The following is a 21,893-nucleotide window of genomic DNA, read 5'->3' on the forward strand; positions in this document are numbered from 1 at the left end:
TATTGGTTTAGAAAATTTAAGATGTTCTAAATCACAGTAGCTTTTTCAGGTTAAAACCATTTTATGATATTGCCAAAATAATGACAGGAAACATACTTATTAAACTGTTAAGATTTTTTTTTTTTTTATGGCTATGAAGATCTGAATTGTTTTTCCAAGATTTGCTCTTTAGTAAGTTGTACTTTTTAGGCAAAGCAAAGCAAGGCTGTGCCAATTCAGGCTTGTAAGTAGTCATTTCCACTGGGGCATCAGAGTCTTGCTGGGCTGAATCTGCTTCTTGTTGGTTCAATATTTACTATGAAGAAGAGCTTGAAGTATAGAGCTTGAAGTTATTTTAAATACTAAGTCATTTTACGTTTCCATTTTATTAACGGGATGTTGCAATCAGTTGTAAACTAATAAACTTATAAAGTGATTGGCACAAAGACTCTTTGAACAAAAACTGCACAGTTAAGTACAAAAAGTATCTAATTTGGAGACCTAAAGTTTTTGCTATAGTCATAACAATGGCTTTTACATTGAAAGACTAATAGGAACTCTACATATATTAATTCTTTTATAAAACCTGACTTAAATCAGTGTACTCTCCATTTTATTGCCTTACCAGAATCAGTCCTGTTGGGTTGGTAGTAGATTTTTTTATATACCCAAATTTGATTTAAAAGTAAACTCTAGTTATTAAGCACTTTTAAAAAGAAATCCAGAAGCACATTTTTTCTGCACAAACCAATTACAAAGTTCAAAAGTGTTTCTTATGCTTTGAGACTCAGTTTTTAACTTTGTAAGCCACATCTGAGAGACTTGGCACTTCTGCATTATTGTGTTTAATTTCCTTTTTTTTTTTTTTTCTATTTTGGTTAAGAAGACAGTAGAAAAAGATTTTCTGGCATTCTTGTTCACTTGGTTACATTTGTATAAAGTTATGATCGCCAGTTGCTCAGATAAGTGACAAGGAAGAATTCTTTAAAGCATTAAAGTTCCTTAAACCTAAGGCTAAATCTTGAATACATTATTGAATTCTTTAATATCCTGATGGCTAGCAGATTGACAGCTGCACATTCGGCATGCTTTGTTTGTTTGTTTTTTTTTGGTTTTTTTGGGACTTTATTTTTCATTGCAGATTTATTTGGCAATGTACAGTAAATTTTGTAAACTTGCATCAAGTTTATGAATAAAGAACCATTTAAAAAATAACTTTGTCACTTTTCCCTCATAAAAGATAGTCTTTGCTTCAAGTTTCTACAGGCTGTTGGGTTTCTGGAATAGGATTATATATGGTGGGATGGGGTGAGAGGCTTGAGGGGAAGAGAGGCAGATTGATTTCACAAGAGAAAGCTAGAGAATCCAGAATTGGTGTATATAGACTTGGAATACTCAGGGCTTCCTCAACCTGTTCCCTCTCCCACACTTATTTTTTAATATAAATTCAAGTGCTACTTTCTTTATGGCTGTCCCTAGTTCTCCAGGTTACAGTAATCTGCTCCCTCTTTATTATACCCATAGCCTCTTACACAATTGTCAGTTTATCTCACATACAAGAAGTCCAGAGGTAGGAAAATTCTAGGCATGGTACCTCTGCTGCTTTGAGATTTTTCCATGTTGGTTTCATCTTTGGATAGACTGTTGTCTTGGATGTGCAGCCACCTTAATCCATCCAGAGGTAGATAATGGTCCTGTTGTCTAGTGTCTCCTTAGGAAGTGAGGAGCTCTTTAGAAGTCCCCCCCCACCCCCAAAGCATTATTGCCTCTCACTTTTCCTTGGCTAGAACTCGGGCCTGTGTCTACCCCTAAACTAATGGCTGGTGAAAAGAATGAGACCTTCATGATTAATATGGACCAGTGGTTCTCAAGTTATGATTTGGAGAAAGCTGGAAGCTCCTGAGACCCTTCTAGGAGGTTTTTAAGATCAAAACAATTCTCTTAACACTAAAGCATTATTTGCTATTTTCACTCTCATTCTTTTACAAGTGTACAGTGGAGTTTTCCAGAGGCTACGTGATGTGATAGACGTGATATTGCAACAGATTGAATTCAGAAGCAGATCAAGCTGTCTTCTATTAAGCCAGAAATTAGAGGTTTGCAAGATGTAAAGATGCTACACTTATTCAATATTGGAGGGGGAGAGTGGTGGAGATTTGGTAAAGTTATTTTTTCATAAGTTATTTTGTTTATGTGTCATGAATTTTAAGTGAATTAATATTACAATGTTTTAATTAAAAAAATAAAATTTATTTATTTTTGGCTGTGTTGGGTCCTCGTTGCTGCATGTGGGCTTTCTTTTAGTTGCGGCGAGCAGGGGCTACTCTTCGTTGCGGTCCGCGGACTTCTTGTTGCGGTGGCTTCTCGTTGAGGAGCACCGGCTCTAGGCGCGTGGACTTCAGTAGTTGTGGCTGGCAGGCTCTAGAGCACAGGCTCAGTAGTTGTGGCACGGGCTTAGTTGCTCAGAGGCGTGTGGGATCTTCCTGGACCAGGGCTTGAACCCGTGTCCCCTGCATTGGCAGGGGGGTTCTTAACCACTGTGCCACCAGGGAAGCCCCCAGTGTTTTAATTTTTAATGTAAATATAAATAGTCATAACCCGTCTAAAGAAGCTCTTTAGTGTTGCCAATATTTAAGATTGTGAAGCAGTCCTGAGGCCAAAATGTTTGAGACCAGCTTGTTTAGACCAGCCAAATTTACCAGTCAAGAGCTGGGCATCAGATCAGGCCCTTGTTAGCCAGGAAGCGGCAAGAGGAATAGATGTTAGCTGGGGATACAGCAGTATCTGCTGTGCTTACATTCCTTCTATCTGTGATTCTCAAGCTGGGTTTGCATCACGGGAAAGCTTAAATCACAGTAAAGCTGAAACTACGACTGCTGGGCCCCACCCCCAAGTGTTTAAGTAGGCCTGGGGTGAGGACCGAGAATACGCCAAACAGAATTTCTCAGGTGAATCTGATGCTACTAGCAGGGAACTAGTGTTTGGGGGCGTGCTTTCATAGCAATGGTAGGTGCTCTTTAAGCCGTTGAACACATTCAGCACTTGAGGGCTGCACGGTGTTGAATAAAGGTGGTGATTTTCACAGTTTATCTTAAAGCAGATACTGCCAGTTCAAAAATTGGACTCATGCGGTTAACAGGCATTGGGACTGTGAAGACCCATTATTTAGTCTGTGCCTTCCAAAACTCATGAATTAGAAAAAGACCTGTACCGACAAAGAAAATACCGCTGCAAGTGCAGTGAGAGGCACAGAAGGAGGTGTATGTGGTTCGACTGTGGAAAGCCTCCTGGAAAGTTCCAGGAGGATTACACGACGCGTGGCCACCACCTCCAAGCACCTGCCGCCGCTCCCAGACCAGCGCCGGAAACGCTTTGGCTTGGAGTCACGTGGGTGCCTCCTCAGCGGCACCACCTCCCCTGACCGGCCGGAAGTGGCGCGCGCGCCTGCTCAGTACGCGCACGGCCCGGCCTACGCCGCTCCCTCGGAGCCGCCGTACTGCTTCCCCGTCGGGTTGGTGAGGCATGGAGCCGGTGGGCGGTGGCGGTGGCGGTGATCGCCGCGGCTCCTCCCCCGCAGACCCGCGAAGCACCTTCGTGTTGAGTAACCTAGCGGAGGTGGTGGAGCGTGTCCTCACCTTCCTGCCCGCCAAGGCGTTGCTGCGGGTGGCCGGGTGAGGGGAGAGGAGGCGGGAAGCTTACCTCGGGACTTGCCTGGGCTGGCGGGGTGGGCGGATACCGTCGGGACCCAGGGATGACCCGGGCTCCCTATCCCTACCCCTGCCCCAGGTGGTGGCCCCATAAGCTAGGTACCCCGGCCGTAGTGCTCCCGGGGACCTTTCCCAGAGGAGCCAGGTTTTCTCTGCCCCCGGCTCTCCCTCCGAACCGGCGCCCGACGCCTCCCCCTCCCGGGGACTTTGGATCCCGCAGGAATCTCCTGCAGTTGCGCTAATGGGTGGTGGGGGCCGGTGGTTTGTGAGCCGCGGGAGAGAGGGAAGTGAACGTCCGTTCACAGCCCTTTGTGCGTTTGCGTCCCCAGCGTGTGTCGCTTATGGAGGGAGTGTGTGCGCAGAGTGTTGCGGACCCATCGGAGTGTGACCTGGATCTCCGCGCGCTTGGCGATTGCCGGCCACCTGGAGGAGCATTGCTTGGTCCGCGTGGTAGCTGAAAAGCTTGAGGTAAGTAAGAAGGGGTGTTGTGTACAGTCCTTTGCAGGGTTGGTGGGTCAGTCGTTGAGAACTAAATGCAACAATTTTGTATATGGCGTTACTTTTTGTAATTTAGGCAGGTTTTTCTCGTGACATGAAAAGATTTTGTAAACATCAGTTTTAATGACTATATTGTAAGGATGTGCCATGGCTGCTTTGACCGTTCTTCACATATTGGGCACTTTATGTATCCAGATTGCCACTGTTATGAAAATGCTGTTTAGAACCATCCTTTTACCTGCTTTCCTTGTCACTGTTTTGCAGGGGTGGTAACTGAAGGCTCTCTATTGCATAGTGTCACATAAAAATGCCAAGAACCAATACTTAAACCCCAAAATTTCAATCCCTGGTCCTGTTTAAAATTATATGTTTAGTATAATCTAAATTATTAAAAGCAAAAAAGGAAGAACAGAAAAGAAATAAGCCAAAATGCTAGCAACAGTTTCCTTTGGGGGTAGAAGTGTGTGTGTGTGTGTGTGTGTGTGTGTGTGTGTGTGTGTGTACACTGTTTTTAAAAACTTTTTCTTTTCCTTCAGATTTTTACCACTGCAAGTATTATTTTTATTTAGCTTTAAAAGTTTATATATTGCAAAGGCTGTTAAAGCCAGGCAGACATAGGTGTGAACCCAGCTTTGGCACATACTAGCTGTGTGACTTTGAAAATGTTACCTAAACCCTCTGAGCCTGTAAAATGAAAAGAAAATAATGCCGTTTACACTCTTACAGAGTTGTAAGGATTAAATAATGAAAAGTTAACCCATGTAACATTACCTACAGTGCCAGGAATATAATGTTTTCAATAATTGAAAGTATTATTCTCTATTAATATCATTACTAAAATTCATATACTAATACCCTTAAAGAAATTTATACATTGTAGAAAACTCTAGTGTGGAGACAAAAACATGAAAACCTTGTCCAAATCATTCATGCTCTTTTTCTTTGTGTTTGCCAAATTATCTAGTAGACATGATACTTTATAGCCATAAAGAAAGTTGATTTAGCATTTTTACTAGAAATATTTTAAAATCCACTGAAAATTTTGTAAGACATCTTGTCATTTGGAACTTCTTTAAATGAGGTTCTAGTTGTCTTCTATTTTGCTTTGAGAACATTTCATGTTGATGATTGCCACTGTCACTTCTAGTGAGACTTGGGAAGGAAAATTCAGCAGTTGCTTCTCAATACGTACCAGAAAAGAGAATCATAAAACCTCAGGGTTAGACTTCCAAACTTTAAGAATAGGAAACCCAGGGCCTAAGCACTTCCAGGAGTTATTCTGCTGGTTTATGGCAGAGTCAGCACTAACACCTAAATCTCTTAAATTCTCTCTCCTTTACTCACTATACCCAGCATCACAAACTCAAATGACTCCAGAGTTAGGTAACTCACAGTGGGTGGATGACTCAGTGTGCCATCATAAAAAGTGATAGGGCTATGGCAGACCAGATAGTGCTTGCTTCTCCTTGGCCCCAGTCAAGGGGAATGCAGTCTAATAAGTGTTGCCAGAATGTCTACTTTTTCAAAATAAATCCACATTTTATATAAATATTTTGTGGGAATTTTAAATGTTGGCAACCGAAATACGTGTGTGTGTCTGTCTGCTTTGTTTTCTTCGGGAAAATTAATTATTTTACAATTTAAGTATACTTAACTTACATCACTAAGTTAGTTCCAGATGCACAATATAGTGATTTAATATTTCTATACATTACAGAATGATCGCCATAAGTCTAGTTCTCCTCTGTCACCGTACAGAGTTATTATAATATTGATTATATTCCCCATGCTGTACATTTCATCCCTGGGACTCATTTATTCTGTAATAGGGAGGTTGTACCTCTTAATCTCCCTTACCTGTTTTACTCATCCCCCAACTTCCCTCCCCAATGACAACCACCTGTTTATTCTCTATCTATGATTGTTTCTGACTTGTTACATTTGTTCATTTGTTTTGTTTTTTAGATTCCACATATAAGTTAAATCATATGATATTTGCCTTTCTCTGACTTATTTTACTTAGCCTAATACCCTCTAGGTCCATCTGTATTGTCACAAATGGCAAGATTTCATTCTTTTTTTATGGCTGAGTAATATCACATTGTAGGTATACCACATCTTTATCCGTTCATCTATTTGTGGGCACTTAGGTTGCTTCTGTATCTTGGCTATTGTAAATAATGCTGCAGTGCATATATCTATTCAAATTAGTGTTTTTGTTTGTTTTTTTTTTCCTCCCAGAAAAATACCCAGAGGTGGTATTGCTGGTCATATGGTAGTTCTGTTTTTAATTTTTTGAGGAACTTTCATACTGTTTTCTACAGTGGCTATATCATTTTACATTCCCATCAACGATGCATGAAGTTACCTTTTCTCTGCATCCTTGCCAACACTTATTGTTTCTTCTCTTTGATAGTACCTATTCTGACTAGTATGAGGTGGTATCTTGTTATGGTTTTGATTTGCACTTCTCTGATGATTAGTGATGTTGAACATCTTTTCATGTGTCTGTTGCTTGTCTGTAAGTCTTCTTTGGAGTCTATGCAGGTTCTCTGCCTTTTTTTATATATAAATAATTTTTATTGAAGTATGGTTGCTTTACTCTGCCTATTTATTAATTGTGTTGTTTGTTTTTTTGGATAAGTTATATGAGTTCTTTGTAGATTTTGGATATTAACCCCCATAAGAGATACATATTGTTTGCAAATATCTTCTCCCATTCAGTAGGCTGCCTTTTGATTTTGTTGATAGTTTCTTTCACTGTGCAAAAGCTTTTTAGTTTGATGTAGTCCCATTTGTTTATTTTTGCTTTTGTTTCCCTTGCCTGAGAACACATATCCAAAAAATATTGTGAAGACTCATGTCAAAGAGTGTACTGCCTATGTTTTCTTCTAGTAGTTTTATGGTTTTAGGTACTACATTTAAGTCTTTAATGCCTTTTGAGTTTATTTTTGTGTACAGTGTGAGAAAGTAGTCTAGTTTGATTCTTCTGCATGTAGCTCTTCAGTTTTCCCAACACCATTTATTGAAGAGGCTGTCTTTTCCCCATTGTATATTCTTGCCTCCTTCATCATAGGTGAATTGACTATGTAAGTGTGGGTTTATTTCTGGACTCTATTCTGTTACATTGATCTATGTGTCTGTTTTTGTGCCAGTACCACAGTGTTTTGATTACCGTAGTATAGTTTGAAATCATGGAACGTGATACCTCCAGCCTTGTTCTTTTTTCTCAAGGTGGTTTTGGCTATTCCGGGTCCTTTGTGTTTCCATACAAATTTTAGAATTATTTGTTGTAGTTTTATGAAAATGCCTTTTGGTATTTTCATAGGGATTGCATTGAACCTATAGTACATTGGGGTGTATGGTCATTTTCACAATATTAATTCTTCAGTTGATGACCAGAGCATATCTTTCCATTTGTGTCATCTTCCGTTTCTTTCATCAGTGTCTTATGATTTTCTGAGTACAGGCCTTTTACCTCCTTGGTTATTTTATTCCTAGGGTTTTTTTATTTAAATTATTTTCTTTATTTTTTTGGCTGCATTGGGTCTTAGTTGAGGCACATGGGATCTTCGTTGAGGCATGGAGGATCTTTCATTGTGGCACACGGTCTCTTCATTACAGCGCTTGGGCTTCTCTCTAGTTGTGGTGGGTGGGCTCTGTAGTTTGCGGCATGTGGGCTCACTCATTGAGGTGTGTGAGTGCAATAGTTGTGGTGTGCGGGCTTAGTTGCCCTGCGGCATGTGGGATCTTAATTCCCCAAACAGGGATCGAACCCACGTTCCCTGTGTTGGAAGGCAGATTCTTTACCACTGGACCACCAGGGAAGTCCCTTTTATTATTTTTTTAATACCTATTATTTAGGCTGCGGCATGTGGGATCTTTGTTGCTGCGTGTGGGATCATTTTAATTGCGGCATGTGGGATCTTTAGTTGCAGCATGCAGGATCTTTAGTTGCAGCATGCTGGCTCTTTTAGTTTGGGCATGCGGGATCTAGCTCCCTGACCAGGGATTGAACCCAGGCCCCCTGCATTGGGAACATGGAGTCTTAACTGGACCACCAAGGAAGTCCCAGTTCTTTTTGATATAAATGATGTTTTCTTAATTTCTCTTTCTAAGAATGAGTTTGGAAGCATTTCTTCCTCTTCTTTTTTTTGGAATAATTTGAGAAGGATAGGTGTTAACTCTAAATGTTCGGTAGAATTCACCCGTGAAGCTCCATGGTCCTGAACTTTTGTTTGGGAGTTTTTAAACTACTGATTCAGTTTCAGTGTTGCTAGTTGGTCTGTTCATATTTTCTGTTTCTTTCTGATTCAGTCTTGGGATATTATATGTTGCTAGAAATTTATCCCTTTCTTCTAGGTTGTCCATTTTATTGGCATGTAATTGGTTTTTGGTTTTTTTTTTTTTTGCGGTATGCGGGCCTCTCACTGTTGTGGCCTCTCCCGTTGTGGAGCACAGGCTCCAGATGCGCAGGCTCAGCGGCCATGGCTCATGGGCCCAGCTGCTCCGCGGCACGTGGGATCTTCCCTGACCGGGGCACGAAACCGTGTCCCCTGCATCGGCAGGCAGACTCTCAACCACTGCGCCACAGGGAAGCCCATGGCATGTAATTGTTGATAGTAATCTCTTCAGATCTTTTGTATTTTTGTGATGTCAGTTGTAACATCTCCTTGATCGTTTTATTTTACTGATTTCAGCTCTCTTTTTCTTGATGAGTCTGGCTAAAGGTTTATCTAAATTTTGTTTATCTTTTCACAGAACCAGCACTTAGTTTCTTTGCTCTTTCCTGTTGTTTTACTGTCTCTATTTCATTTATTTCTGCTCTGAGCTTTATGATTTCTTCTAACTGGGTTTGTGTGGTGTTCTTCTTTTTCTAGTTCCTTTAGGTATAAGGTTAGGTTTTGTACTGAGATTTTTCTTGTATTCTGAGGTAGGCTTGCATTGCTATAAACTTACCTCTTAGAACTGCTTTTGCTGCATCCCACAGATTTTGGATCGTGTTTCCATATTCATTTGTCACCAGGTATATTTTTCTTGTCACCAGGTATTTGATTTCTTCAGTTACCCTTTGGTTACTTAGTCACATATTGTTTGGCCCACCAGTGTTTTTTTGCCATTTTTTTTTCTTGTGGTTAATTTCTAGTCTCATAGTGTCGTGGTCAGAAAAGATGCTGGATGTGATTTCAGTCTTCTTAAATTTATCGAGACTTGTTCTGTGGCCTAGAATGTTACCTACCCTAGAGAGTGTTTGATGTGCACTTGAAAATAATGTGTATTCTGCTGCTTTTGGATGGAATGTTCTATATGTTGTAGCTATTAAGTCTGTCTATCGTAATGTATTGTTTAAGGCCAGTGTTTCCTTGTTGATCTTCTCTCTGAATGATCTGTCCATTGATGTAAGTGGGGTGTTAAAGTCCTCTACTATTATTTTGTTACTGGGACTTTCTCCCTTTGTTTCTATTTGGTTTATGTATTTAGGTGCTCCCTTTTTGGGTGCATATATATTTACAATTGTTATATCTTGCTGGATCAATCCATTTATCAAAGTAATGCTACCCAGCTTGCTTTTCATTTCCATTTCCATGGAATACCTTTTTCCATCCCCTTACTTTCAGTGTGTGTGTCTTTAGATCTGAAGTGAGTTTCTTCTAGGCACTATGTATAAGGGTCTTATTTTATCACCCATTCAGCCAGTCTGTGTCTTTTGATTGGAGCATTTAGTCCGTTTACATTTAAATTAATAATTGATAAGTATGTACTTACTGCTGTTTTGTTCATTGTTTCCAGGTTGCTTTTGTAGTTCTTTTTTGCTTCTTTTGCTTGCCTCCCTTGTGATTTGATGACTATCCTTAGTGTTAGGTTTGGATTCCTTTATCGTGTGTGTGTGTGTGTGTGTGTGTGTGTGTGTGTGTGTGTGTGTGTATCTTTTTTTTTTTTTAATTTGTTTTATTTTATTTTATTGGCTGCGTTTTGGTCTTCTTTGCTGTGTGCAGGCTTTCTCTAGTTGTGGCGAGTGGGGGCTACTCTTTGTTGAGATGCGTGGGCTTCTCATCATGGTGGCTTCTCTTGTTGCGGAGCACGGGCTCTAGGCGTGAGGGCTTCAGTAGTTGTGGCTCACGGGCTCTAGAGCGCAGGCGCAGTAGTTGTGGCTTGCGGGCTTAGTTGCTCTGCGGCATGTGGGATCTTCCCGGACCAGGGCTTGAACCCGTGTCCCCTGCATTGGCAGGCAGATTCTTAATCTCTGCGCCACCAGGGAAGCCCTGTGTGTGTATCTATTATAGATTTTTGGTTTGTAATTACCTTGAGGTTCATATATAACAGCCTATGTATATATTTGTGATTATTTTAAGTTGACGATTCTTAAGTTCAAACACATTCTAACAAACGTGCATCCACCCCCACCTTTTATTGTTTTTTTTACATTATATTTTCCTTTTTTGTTTGTTTGTTTGTGTCCCTTAACTACTTTTTGTGGATATAGATGATTTTATTACTTTTGTCTTTTAACCTTCCTACTAGATTTTTATATTGCCTAGTGTGGTGTTTTTCTTTTCTGTTTAGAGAAGTCCCTTAAACATTTCTTATAAAGGCTGTTTACAGGTGCTGAACTCTTAGGATTTGCTTGTCTGTAAAACTCTATATCGCTCCTTCAAATCTGAATAATAGCCTTGCCAGATAGACTGTTCTTGGTTGTGTATTTTTTCCTTTCATCACATTGAATATATCATGCCATTCCCTTCTGGCCTGCAAAGTGTCTACTGAAAAATTTGCTGACAGTGTTATTGGAATTCCCTTGTACCTAACTAGTTGCTTTTCCCTTGGTCCTTTTAAGATTCTCTCTTAATCTTTAATTTTTGCCCTTTTAATAACAGTGTGTCTTGGTGTGGACCTCTGAGTTCATCTTGTTTGGGACTGTGCTTCCTGGACCTGGATGTCTGTTTCCTTTCCCAGATTAGGGAAGTTTTTAGCTACTGTTCTTCAAATAAGTTCTCTGCCTCTTTCTCTCTCCTCGACTTCTGGGACCCCTATATTGTAAATGTTAGTACTCTTGATGTTGTCCCAGAGGTTTCTTAAACTATTGTCATTAAAACAATTTTTTTGTTCTGTTCAGTTTGAGTAGTTTGTACTGTATATTTTAGTACACTCATCCATTCCTCTGTATCATCTAAGCTACTGTTGATTCTTTCTAGTGTGATTTTTACTTCAGCTATTGTGTTTTTCAGATCTGTTTGATTCTTCTTTATCACTTACGTTAAACTTCTCACTGTGTCCATTCTTTTCCTGATTTCACTGAGCATCTTTGTAATTGTCATCTTGAACTCTTTATCAGGTAGATTGCTTATCTCTCTTCACTTACTTTTTCCTCTGGGATTTTGTCTTGTTCCTTTGTTTGGGACATATTCCTCTCTCACTTCATTTTGCCTGATTTTTCTGTTTTATTTCTTTGTATTAGGCAGGTCATTTATGCTTCCTGATCTTGGAGAAGTAGGAGATGTCCTGTGGGGCCCAGGAGCACAGTTTCCTCTGGTCACCAGAGCTATATCCTCTAGGGATGCCCCTTCTGTGGGCTGCAAGGGCCCTTCTGCTGTGGCAGGGCTCATTACTGTGGGTGTGCTGGTAGGCAAGGCTGGCCCCCCAGCCTTATTGGCTGCCAGGTGCTCCTCATGTGGAGGCTGCCAGCTGCTGGTGGGTGGGGCTGGGTCCTGGTGAAGTTGGCTGTGTGGCCTGGAGAAGGGGCTGGAGCTGGTGGGTAGGTAAGCCCTCGGCACTAGTAGACTAGAGGGAGGACTCCAAAATGGTGCTAGCCAGCATCAGTGTTTTCCTGCTAGAACAAGTTCCTGTAAATGGCTGCTGCTAGTGTCTCTGTCCCTAGGGAGAGTCCCAGTTGCCTCCTGCCTCTCCAGGAGGCTCTCCAAGATCAGGAAGTATGTCTGACCCAGGCTCCTTTCAAATTACTGCCTCTTAGCTGGGACTCAGGGCATATGAGATTTTGCATGCACCCTCTATGAATAGAGTCTCTGTTTCCTCCAGCCCTCCGGCTCTTCTGTACACAAGCCCCGCTGGCCTTCATAGCCAGATGTTCTGGGGCCTCATCTTCGTGGTGCAGGACCCCTGGGCTGGAGAGTCCAATGTGGGGCTCGGATCCCTCACTCCTTGTGGAGAACCTCTGCAATTGTGATTATCCTCCCATTTGTAGGTCACCTATTCAGGGGTGTGGGTCTTGACTATACTGTATCTCCAGTTTCCCCATTCTGCCCTTCTCATGGTGGTTCCTTCTTTATGTCTTTAGTTGTGGAAAATTTTTTCTGCTAGTCTTGAAGTTGTTCTCATCAATAGTTCCTCTATAAATAGTTGTAATTTTAGAGTGCCTGTGGTAGGATGTGAGTCAAGGTCTTATCACTCTGTTATCTTAGCCACTCCTCCCCAAATTATATTCTTTAAAAATGCCTTGTGGACCAAGGAAACTATATCCATAGGTCTTATCCAGCCCTTAAGCGACCTCAGGGTCATCATTCTATCTCAGTATGTTTTATGAGTTTGTCTATATGGAATCTATTCTGAAACATCTTAACTTTCCGAAATCAACATTTCTTTTTCATTTAGTCAGTGTTGAGGCTTTGCTATATGCTCACTTCTTCATTCCATTTTGATAGTAAAAATCTTTGAAAATAACCAGCTTAGGAGGAAAAATATGTTCACCTTTTCATTTAGTTGAGCCACTTTGCCACTTGTCTGTTACGAATTTTGGTGGAAAACAAATAAGCCCAAGTTGTAAGGGCTTACAGCCCTCCCTTGTAAGTGGAGATAAGACACAAACAAGAATGACTGGGATGTCAGGGATGTCGCATGTGAGGTCAGAGGTCCTAAGGAAGTCTAGGAAAAGGTTTTATAGAGGGTCTGGCACTTAACGCTGTTTCTTAAGGGAAACAATCTTAAATCAAGTACAAAAGGAAGAGAGGTGCAGAAGAATATATACAGAAGCGGGCTTGTCTGGATAGTAGTGAGCAATAGATTCCTGTAGGAAACTAGTTGGCAAGCTGGAAGTGAAGACCTGGATTATTTAATTCGGTAGGCAATGAAAAGAGGAATGATACGGTCTGTATACCTTCCCTCTGTTGCTGAGATGTTTCTGTTGCTGTGGTACCTGTTCACATAAAGCAAGTGGAATCTTTTGCTGGTACTTAATGTTTTTGTTTAAGAGCTTACATTATTGTGAAAATGAACTTCTTGAGTCAAGCTGGAATGAGTTTGACTTGAAGAAATAATAGATGCTCAACAAATGAATGAACTGAAAATGAAAGCTCATGAGTGAAAAATGAGTGAAAAATGAGTGAGAAATGGATCGACTCAGAATGCCAATACTGACCTGAAGGGAGGGTAGGGCAACAGTAGTTTGGACCAGGGCAGAAATTTAAGGGACCACAAAAGCATTCATAGATTTGTGTGATCAGGTTCTGATTTTTTTTTTTTTTCCCTTTGCAGAATGTCCATATCTTACCACAGACAGTTCTTTACATGGCTGATTCAGAAACTTTCATTAGTCTGGAGGAGTGTCGTGGCCATAAGAGAGGTGAATATCAAAGGAAAAAGTTTTGGATTTTTTTTTTTTGTTCCCTGTGTACATCTTTTTGGAGATAAATACTATTCTCATTCTGAGAGTTACTGACTTTCTGAGGCTATGGGCCTACTCCCTGGAGAATGCATGAATATGCTGTCTTTGAACTTTTAGAAGCCCTTTTGCTTTGAAGATTGATTTCTAAACCTTGTGGTACAATTGAAACAAATTCTTTACTTTAGTAAGGTGTTTTTCTCTTTTTGAAATACTTGAATCCTCCAGGCACTTCTTTTTACTATTAAAACAGGATGTCTTTGGGTATTCAAGCCTTTTATTGTATTGGATGACCATTTACCAAGGTTATCTGTAGATACTGTGCATTCTTGGCTTGCTAAACGAAGAAGCAGACTCTATCCCATGTTGGGCACACTGAGGCCCAGAGTTAGACTTGGATAGTGGATTATCATTGTCTGATTTGAATCCAGGTGACAGTGTGGTAGAAAAGTCATTATGCTTTAATATCAGCTGAACAGAAAGGTATAATAGTAAATCTGAAAATCAGCTGCTGCTGCTGCTGTCATTGAGGCAGAAGCAGTATGTGAACAAGTAGAAGGCGGCAAACTGGCAATGTTTAAGGTCAGATTTAGAATTTAACATATAAAACAAGGGCTCAAAACAGAAAAACTTTTGTTTTTAATCAAAGTTTTTAGACTTCCTTGTAAAGTGTTCTCGTGTAAAATAATTTAATATTTGCTTTTTTTCCCCCTTCCTCATCAAATTTGACCTTAAATGGATGACATCGAATAATTTTCCTGTGTTATTACAGCCAGGAAAAGAACTTCTATGGAAGCAGCATTTGCCCTTGAGAAGCTGTTCCCAAAACAATGCCAAGTCCTTGGGATTGTGACCCCAGGGATTGTAGGTGAGAGAATACCAACTTGATTTCCTTGCTTTGCATTAATGTAGGGTCCTATAGATTGGTGGGTTATTTGTAGCTTAACAGCATGTTTATATTTTTGGCCATCCAAAGTACAATAAAGTTGGTCATATATACCATCGTATTATATTTCACTTATATTGATTTTCCTTAGGTTATTGTGGTTAATATTTCAAATCTCAGGGCTGTCCATGTAAACCAAATCTAATTCATATCTTTCCAGGAGCCATTCATAAGGGGACAGAGATCTCATTCTTCCTTTCTACAAACTGGGAAGTATTAGTAAGCATTCTTACTTTCGTCAGTTCAGCCAGAACTGTTTCTGGTGGATGGGGTGAGGTAGGGCTGGGATCAGGAGTTGCAGTAGGCCTTACTAGGAAACTTTCTCTGCTTGGCTGCCACTGTTTGAAGTTTATAGCAGGAACTTTCCAAGTTTGCTACTGGTGAATTTTTGCTGGTTTTAATTATTTTGACTTCTGTATCTAATGGGGGGAGTGGGATCCTGTTAAAGCTGTCATGGTGCAGTGGTTCGCATCCCTAGATGGGGATTCCCAGCTGTACCACTTTAGTATCGGTATGACTTTGGGCGAGTTAGCTGACCTCATGGGGCTTCAGTTTCCCCATCTATTACATGGGGGTGATTGATAGTACCTTCTTCAGAGGGTTTGAGGATTAAATGAGTTAGCACATGTACAGCATTTAGAATAAAGATATGCAATAAGTGGTAACTAAATGTTAGCTATTATTATTTCTTGTTGCACTCTGTAAATGGCATTTTTAATCTTCACTGAGAGACTTTTGATTGGAATTTAGGAGTCTTGTACAATGAACTACAAAGGATTTCAAGTGTTTACAGATGAATAAGGGTAAATGTATGGTTGATGGGGGACTGTTTCATCCCTCCTGCTATCAGCTCCCACCCCTATACTATTATATCAGCCCCATCACCACAAATTTTGTTTCTCATTGGATTAAAAAAAATGACGGCAGTGACTGATTTTCTTTTAACTTTCGAATTTTCCTTAAATGAGTGATCTAGTTTTTACCATTATTAGTTATTAACAAATGCTTCTGTAGAAACATAGCTTTCATTTCTTACATCATTTGGTTAGGTCTCCCCACCCTACACTCTGTGGCGTCCTCAAAGCATGACTAAGGTTCTCCTCTTTAAAATTTCAGCTGGGGGTTAGGGACAGGAGAGGGCGGGCCAACCTGGGCAACACTCTTGCTTCCATGACCCCATAGTGAGGGGTGGGCAGTCTACCTGAAGCCTTCCTCTCATGTTTGCCATGTTTCAGAGCAGTTGGTCATCTTTCTAAGTTCTCTTAACGATCTTCATGTCGGGAGTGAGTATCATTCCAACTCCCTTTAGTCGGGACTTGTCCTCTTGTGTTTTCTTGGACCTACTCCTTACCCTTCTTATTGATTCTTGTTCCCACAGCTGAGCACTTTCTTTGTTCCACATATGTCACAGAAAAACTTCCACCAAGACAGTTGATTGGATTCCTTTTTCTTAGGCCACAGTTAGTGATTATTTCTAAAATAGCCATTGGCTACTAACCCATCTTCCTTCTTTAGGTTGGAAAAATTTCAAGTTTGAGAATTTGTTCATTTTTATATATACAGAGATCATTTTCTTTCTTAATTGAGGTAAACTTTACTTACAGTGAAATGCACAATCCTGAGTGTACAGTTTAATGAGTTTTTTTTTTTGTTTTGTGGTATGCGGGCCTCTCACTGCTGTGGCCTCTCCCGTTGTGGAGCACAGGCTCTGGACGCCCAGGCTCAGCGGCCATAGCTCACGGGCCCAGCCACTCCGCAGCACGTGGGATCTTCCCACACCGGGGCATGAACCCGCATCCCCTGCGTCGGCAGGCTGACTCTCAACCACTGCGCCACCAGGGAAGCCCCAGTTTAATGAGTTTTGACAAATTCATATCCTGGTGAAACTGACATGCTAGTCAATATTTAGTATGTTTCCATCACCCCAGGAAGTTCCCTCATGCCCTCTTCCTGCCATTCCCTACTTCTGTAGGAAACCCCAGTTCCAGTTTCAGTGACCATAGGTTAGTTTGGCCTGTTGGTGAATGTAATATAAATGGAATCATGTTATATACTCTCTTTATCTTGGCTCTTTCACTCAACATAAATATTTTTAACAACATAATATTTTTGAGACTCATGTTATTTTGCATATGAGTAATTCATTAAAATTCTAGAGTAGTATTCTGTGACTTAACTTGAATTAATTTTTGTGTATGGTATAAGGTAGGTTCAGGGTTAATTTTTTTTCATATGTTTATCTAGGTATTCCAGTGCCATTTGTTGAAGACTTTTCTTCCTCATTAAATTGTCTCAGCACCTTTGTCAAAAATAATTGGCTGTATGTTTGTGGGTCTGTTTCTGGATTTGATTCTGTTCCATTGATTTATTTGTGTATCCTTAAGCCAGAGTCATATTACTGTAGGTCTTGATGTTCTTTTTAAAGATTGATTTCCATAGATCTTGATGTCCTTCTTTTAAAAAATTGCTCTGGCTATCTAGGTCCTTTGCATTTCCACATATATTTTAGAAGCATCCTGTCAATTTCTATAACAAAGCCTATTGGCTTTTAATTCGGATTGTCTTGAGGCCTGCTACGGACAAAAAAAATTGCTTTTATGTTTTGATATTTTTTTGTAGAAGAGGGCCTCATAATAAACTCTGAAATTTTATTTTCATGTTTTTAAATTCAGAATATGTTATGTGGGGTTTGATTAGATTCTGAAATTTTCTCTTTGAAAATTTTTTTTTCCATTTTGTTCTATCTTTGGTTTCTAAAAGGCTTATTAACACTTTTTTTAAAGAGTTTCTTTTTTATACTAGTAAGAGCCATTTACTGTTTTTAAAAAAAAGTAAAGGAAAATTAGAAAAGCAAAAAAGAAAAAAATTAAGCTACTTTAAGCTTTAAGTAGAGTTAACCACTCTGTTAAGTTTATGATGCATAACCTTCCAGACTTTCGGTATGTAGTACAGAGTATAGATACAGATAGGTATGTAGTATAGATATATGTATATATGTGTGTATATGTATGTGCGTGCATAAAATATGTATTTATATATTTATATAAAATACAGTTTTCAGCGAACTTGTAATCTGCAGTATTTGTATCGATCTGCCAGGGCAGCCATAACAAAATACTATAGACTGGATGGCTTAAACAACAGAAATTTATTTTCTCACATTTCTGGAGTCTGGAAGTCCAAGGTGTTGGCATTTTTCCTTTCTTCTGAGGCTTCATTCTTTGGCTTACATACAGCCACCTGCCTTTTCACTGGGTCTTCACATAGCTTTTTCTCTTTTCTCTGTATGCCTTCATCTCTGATGTTTCTTCCTCTTCTTGAAAGGACACCAATCTTACTGGATTAGGGCCTGACCCTTGTGACCTCATTTAACCTTAATTGCCTCTTTATTTAAAGGCCTTATCTCCAAATACAGTTATATATATATGTGTGTGTGTATTTCAGTTCTACATACACACAATATATATATAGTGTATATAATTGTCAAATATTCTATGATAAATTTTACAAGTAGAATTGCTGTGAAGATGTAGTTACTACCCTCCCCCAACTTTTTATTTAGAAAAGCTTCAAACCTATAGAAAAGGGGAAAGAATAATAGAATAGTACAATAAACACCCATATATCCTTCATCTAGATTCACTGTTGTAAAAAATTTTGCAACATTTGCTTTTTCTGTCTTTGTTTATGAAAACATTTCTTTCTGAACAATATGAAAGTAAATTTTAGGCATCATGACCTTATACCTCTAAAAATTTCAAAGCTGAGAAACTCTTATTCACATAGTGGCCTGTTACCTTACTGATTATGTTAGTGACCTAAACTGAAGTTACCTAGGTGTGGCTGGGTAATTTACACCAGATGAAACTTCTGTTTTTATTGAATCTGTTCACAAAACTGTTTAACTTTTTTCCTAGTGACGCCAATGGGATCAAGTAGCAATCCACCTCAGGAAATAGAAATTGGAGAATCTGGTTTTGCTCTATTATTTCCTCAAATTGAAGGAATAAAAATAAAACCCTTTCATTTTATTATGGATCCAAAGAAATTAACACTAGAAAGGCATCAACTCACTGAAGTAGGTAAGTTGTTATTATTTACCATTAATTGCCCGTATTGTTGATTGATTTTGTTTGTTACTTTGAGAGAGTCTGAATTAAGTACACGTTACTGCAGATGTGGATAATTCAAATTAGTGATTAACAGAGGCTAGTGCAATATTGTTTTTGGTAGAATGGATTTACTTTTTAAATTATTTTACTTACATTAAAGCCTGAGAGAACCAGAGATGAATTTTCTGTATTTAATTCTGAATTTTGAAGGATTTCTTCCTCTTTGAACATTTTCTATTTTTTAAAAAATTATTTGGCCATGTTGGGTCTTTGTTGCTGCACGTGGGCTTTCTCTAGTTGCGGCGAGCAGGGGCTACACTTCATTGCGGTGCGCAGGCTTCTCATTGCGGTGCGCAGGCTTCTCATTGCGGTGGCCTCTCTCATTGCGGAGCACCGGCTCCAGGTGCGCGGGTTTCAGTAGTTGTGGCTCGCAGACTCCAGAGCGCAGTCTTAGCAGTTGTGGCTCACGGGCCTAGTTGCTCCGCAGCATATGGGATCTTCCCGGACCAGGGCTCAAACCCGTGTCCCCTGAATTGGCAGGCGGATTCCCAACCACTGCACCACCAGGGAAGCCCTTGAACGTTTTCTTATCATTTTGCCCTATTTTGTTTTTTGAAGCTGAAAAGTTTAAGGTTTTATTTCTCTTTTATGCTAGTAATAAGCATTTGTTTTTTCAAAAATTAAAAGATACAGGTTAGTTCAATATTGACTAATTAGAAAGATGGGAATAAGTGTAACGAACTTGATAAGTTTTAGAAATAGTGTAAGTTAAGGCAGAGTATATCAAACAACGGTTTAGTAGGATATGTCAGGCAGGAAGCTTGGCTGGAGTAGACAGGTCATGCATGAGGTGATTTTTTTTTTTTTTTGCGGTACACGGGCCTCTCACTGTTGTGGCCTCTCCCGTTGCGGAGCACAGGCTCCGGATGCGCAGGCTCAGCAGCCACGGCTCACGGGCCCAGCCGCTCTGCGGCATGTGGGATCTTCCCGGACCAGGGCACAAACCTGTGTCCCCTGCATCAGCAGGCAGACTCTCAACCACTGCGCCACCAGGGAAGCCCCATGAGGTGATTTTGAAGAGGTAAAGGGTTAGCTCAGTTTCTAAGCTCTGATAAGAAAGCTTAATTTAATATAGTAAGCAACAAACTAATTATTCAAGCAAAGCAGTGTTAAGGCCTTGCATCTACCTCTGCAGATGAACTGATTGGGGTTAACTTGTTAGAGAAGCTTGTTTGGCCTTTGACTCAGTGCTTTTGCTGAAGGTCATATTGCCAAGCCTCCTCTGTACTGTCTTTTTGGGTCCAGAAGTAAGTGTGGTGCCTCCTGGGCATGCTCCCCTCTGCCCTATAGCAACCTGGGGGATCCATGATTGAGGTCCTCATGGTATGCTTGAAGCTAGAAGCCTAGTTTTGTCCATTTACAAGAAAGACCCAAAATCTTGAGTGGAAGGAACCATCTATTTTATGATAAAATAGTTATTAGATTTGTTTTAGACCTTGTTTGCATTATAGTGCTAAATAAGTATAGGAATCAGAAAACTGAAATGAAAAAGAGCCCTACGTTTTTCTGCTGTGTGAAGCGTTTTTATTGGTGTCCTTTCCCTAAGCTGTTTGCTGTCAACAAGTTTGGCTTATTCCAAGGCATCATTTTCATCCTGTTCGTGGCCTTCTGGAAATTGAGGCTTTGCCTAGATTGAGATGATAATCTCTATTCTTTCCCATACTATTTTCTTCACTTCTAAAATTGGACCATTGTCTTTTATGTGGACGAGAAGATGGAGGCCTCTGAGGTGGGCAAGGAGTGAGTGGTTGGAGCCTGTGGGACGTGCCTTCTCCAGAGTCCCAGCCTGCACTCCTGAACCAGACACCCGGAGCAACTCTTATCTATGTTCCATGACAGTGGAAGGCACCCCGTTCCTGGTAGTGTCCCTCAGGCTCGGCACACTTTCTCTGTAAAGGCCAGATAGTGAATATTACAGGTTTTGCCAGTGATACAGCCTCAGTTGCATCTATTCAACTCTGCCGTTGGGAGTGCAGAAGCAGCTATAGACAGTACATAAAAAATCAGCTTTGTTCCAATAAAACTTTATACAAAAGCAGGGGTGCCGGATTTGGCCCCTGGGCTGTGGTCTGTCTTCCCCTGCGTTGTAGACTTGGCCACTCTGACTAGAAGGTGGTGTGTGAGCAAACAAAGCAGCTCGGCCTCCTGTGAAATAGGCAGTGCCTCTGTGCGCAGGGACCTCGTGTGTGATATTATAGTTTTTCCAGACCCTGTGTATAGGGAGTGTCGTAATCGGACCCACTGTCACGGTACGTATAAATTTATATATATACATACACATGCACACTTTCTTTTATATTCTTTTTGAAGAACTTACCAAACTGGTGCATTTCTTAAACAAGGCATAGGTTGTTTTAAAGTCTGAATGGTATCCTGTGTTAAAAATAGTCTCTGGAATGAAAAAAAAAATATATATATATATATGTATGTGTATGTGTATGTGGGCTAGCACTTAATTCTTAAGGAGTGAAGGCAAAAATACCTCTGTTCCCTAAGTGCCATAAAAGCCAATGTCCATTCATTCAAAAATTGTTCACGTGCATGTCATATGCCAGTCCCTGTATGTGCGGGGCTCTGGAGATGCTTGTTGGAGACACACTGTCCTGCCTCTTGGAGCTTCCAGTCTAGCAGGCCAGGCTGACTTTGAATACAGTACCACAGATGTGTAAGTGTTACCAAGTAGAAGAGGTGCTAGGAAGCGTAATCATGGACTTAATCCACTCTGGGGTGTTGGGAAAGTGACATTTGGGCAGAGCGCTGGGTAGAAGTGAACTAGAGTGGGGAGAGGTCCCTCAGATGTGGAGTCAGGAAGAGTATCGTAGGAGTACTGTACCTTCTTTCCAGCTTACTGACAAAAATAGATGAAAGGACAGGACATAGAAAGGGCCTGGCAAGTCACCTTCAGGATTTAGGTGCTGTGGATTCACCCGCTCATAGGAAATGTAAGGAGTTCCAGCGTATCTGGAGAGTGGTGGGTG

The 21,893-nt window shown here is 40.4% G+C and overlaps 1 protein-coding gene across 1 annotated transcript in view; it reads left to right on the forward strand.

Annotated features, from left to right (window-relative positions):
• The first annotated feature begins 3,445 nt into the window (after nucleotides 1–3,445).
• Nucleotides 3,446–21,893, forward strand: part of FBXO22 (F-box protein 22) — a 30,032-nt gene continuing 11,584 nt past the window's right edge. The window contains exons 1-5 of the mRNA XM_060005551.1: nucleotides 3,446–3,650; nucleotides 4,016–4,154; nucleotides 13,671–13,758; nucleotides 14,570–14,665; nucleotides 18,661–18,825. Coding sequence (XP_059861534.1) covers nucleotides 3,502–3,650; nucleotides 4,016–4,154; nucleotides 13,671–13,758; nucleotides 14,570–14,665; nucleotides 18,661–18,825 — 637 coding nt within the window. The 5' untranslated portion in view covers nucleotides 3,446–3,501. The remainder of the gene's footprint in view (nucleotides 3,651–4,015; nucleotides 4,155–13,670; nucleotides 13,759–14,569; nucleotides 14,666–18,660; nucleotides 18,826–21,893) is intronic.

Source organism: Delphinus delphis, chromosome 2, assembly GCF_949987515.2.
Source record: "Delphinus delphis chromosome 2, mDelDel1.2, whole genome shotgun sequence".
NCBI classification, from domain to species: Eukaryota; Metazoa; Chordata; class Mammalia; order Artiodactyla; family Delphinidae; genus Delphinus; species Delphinus delphis.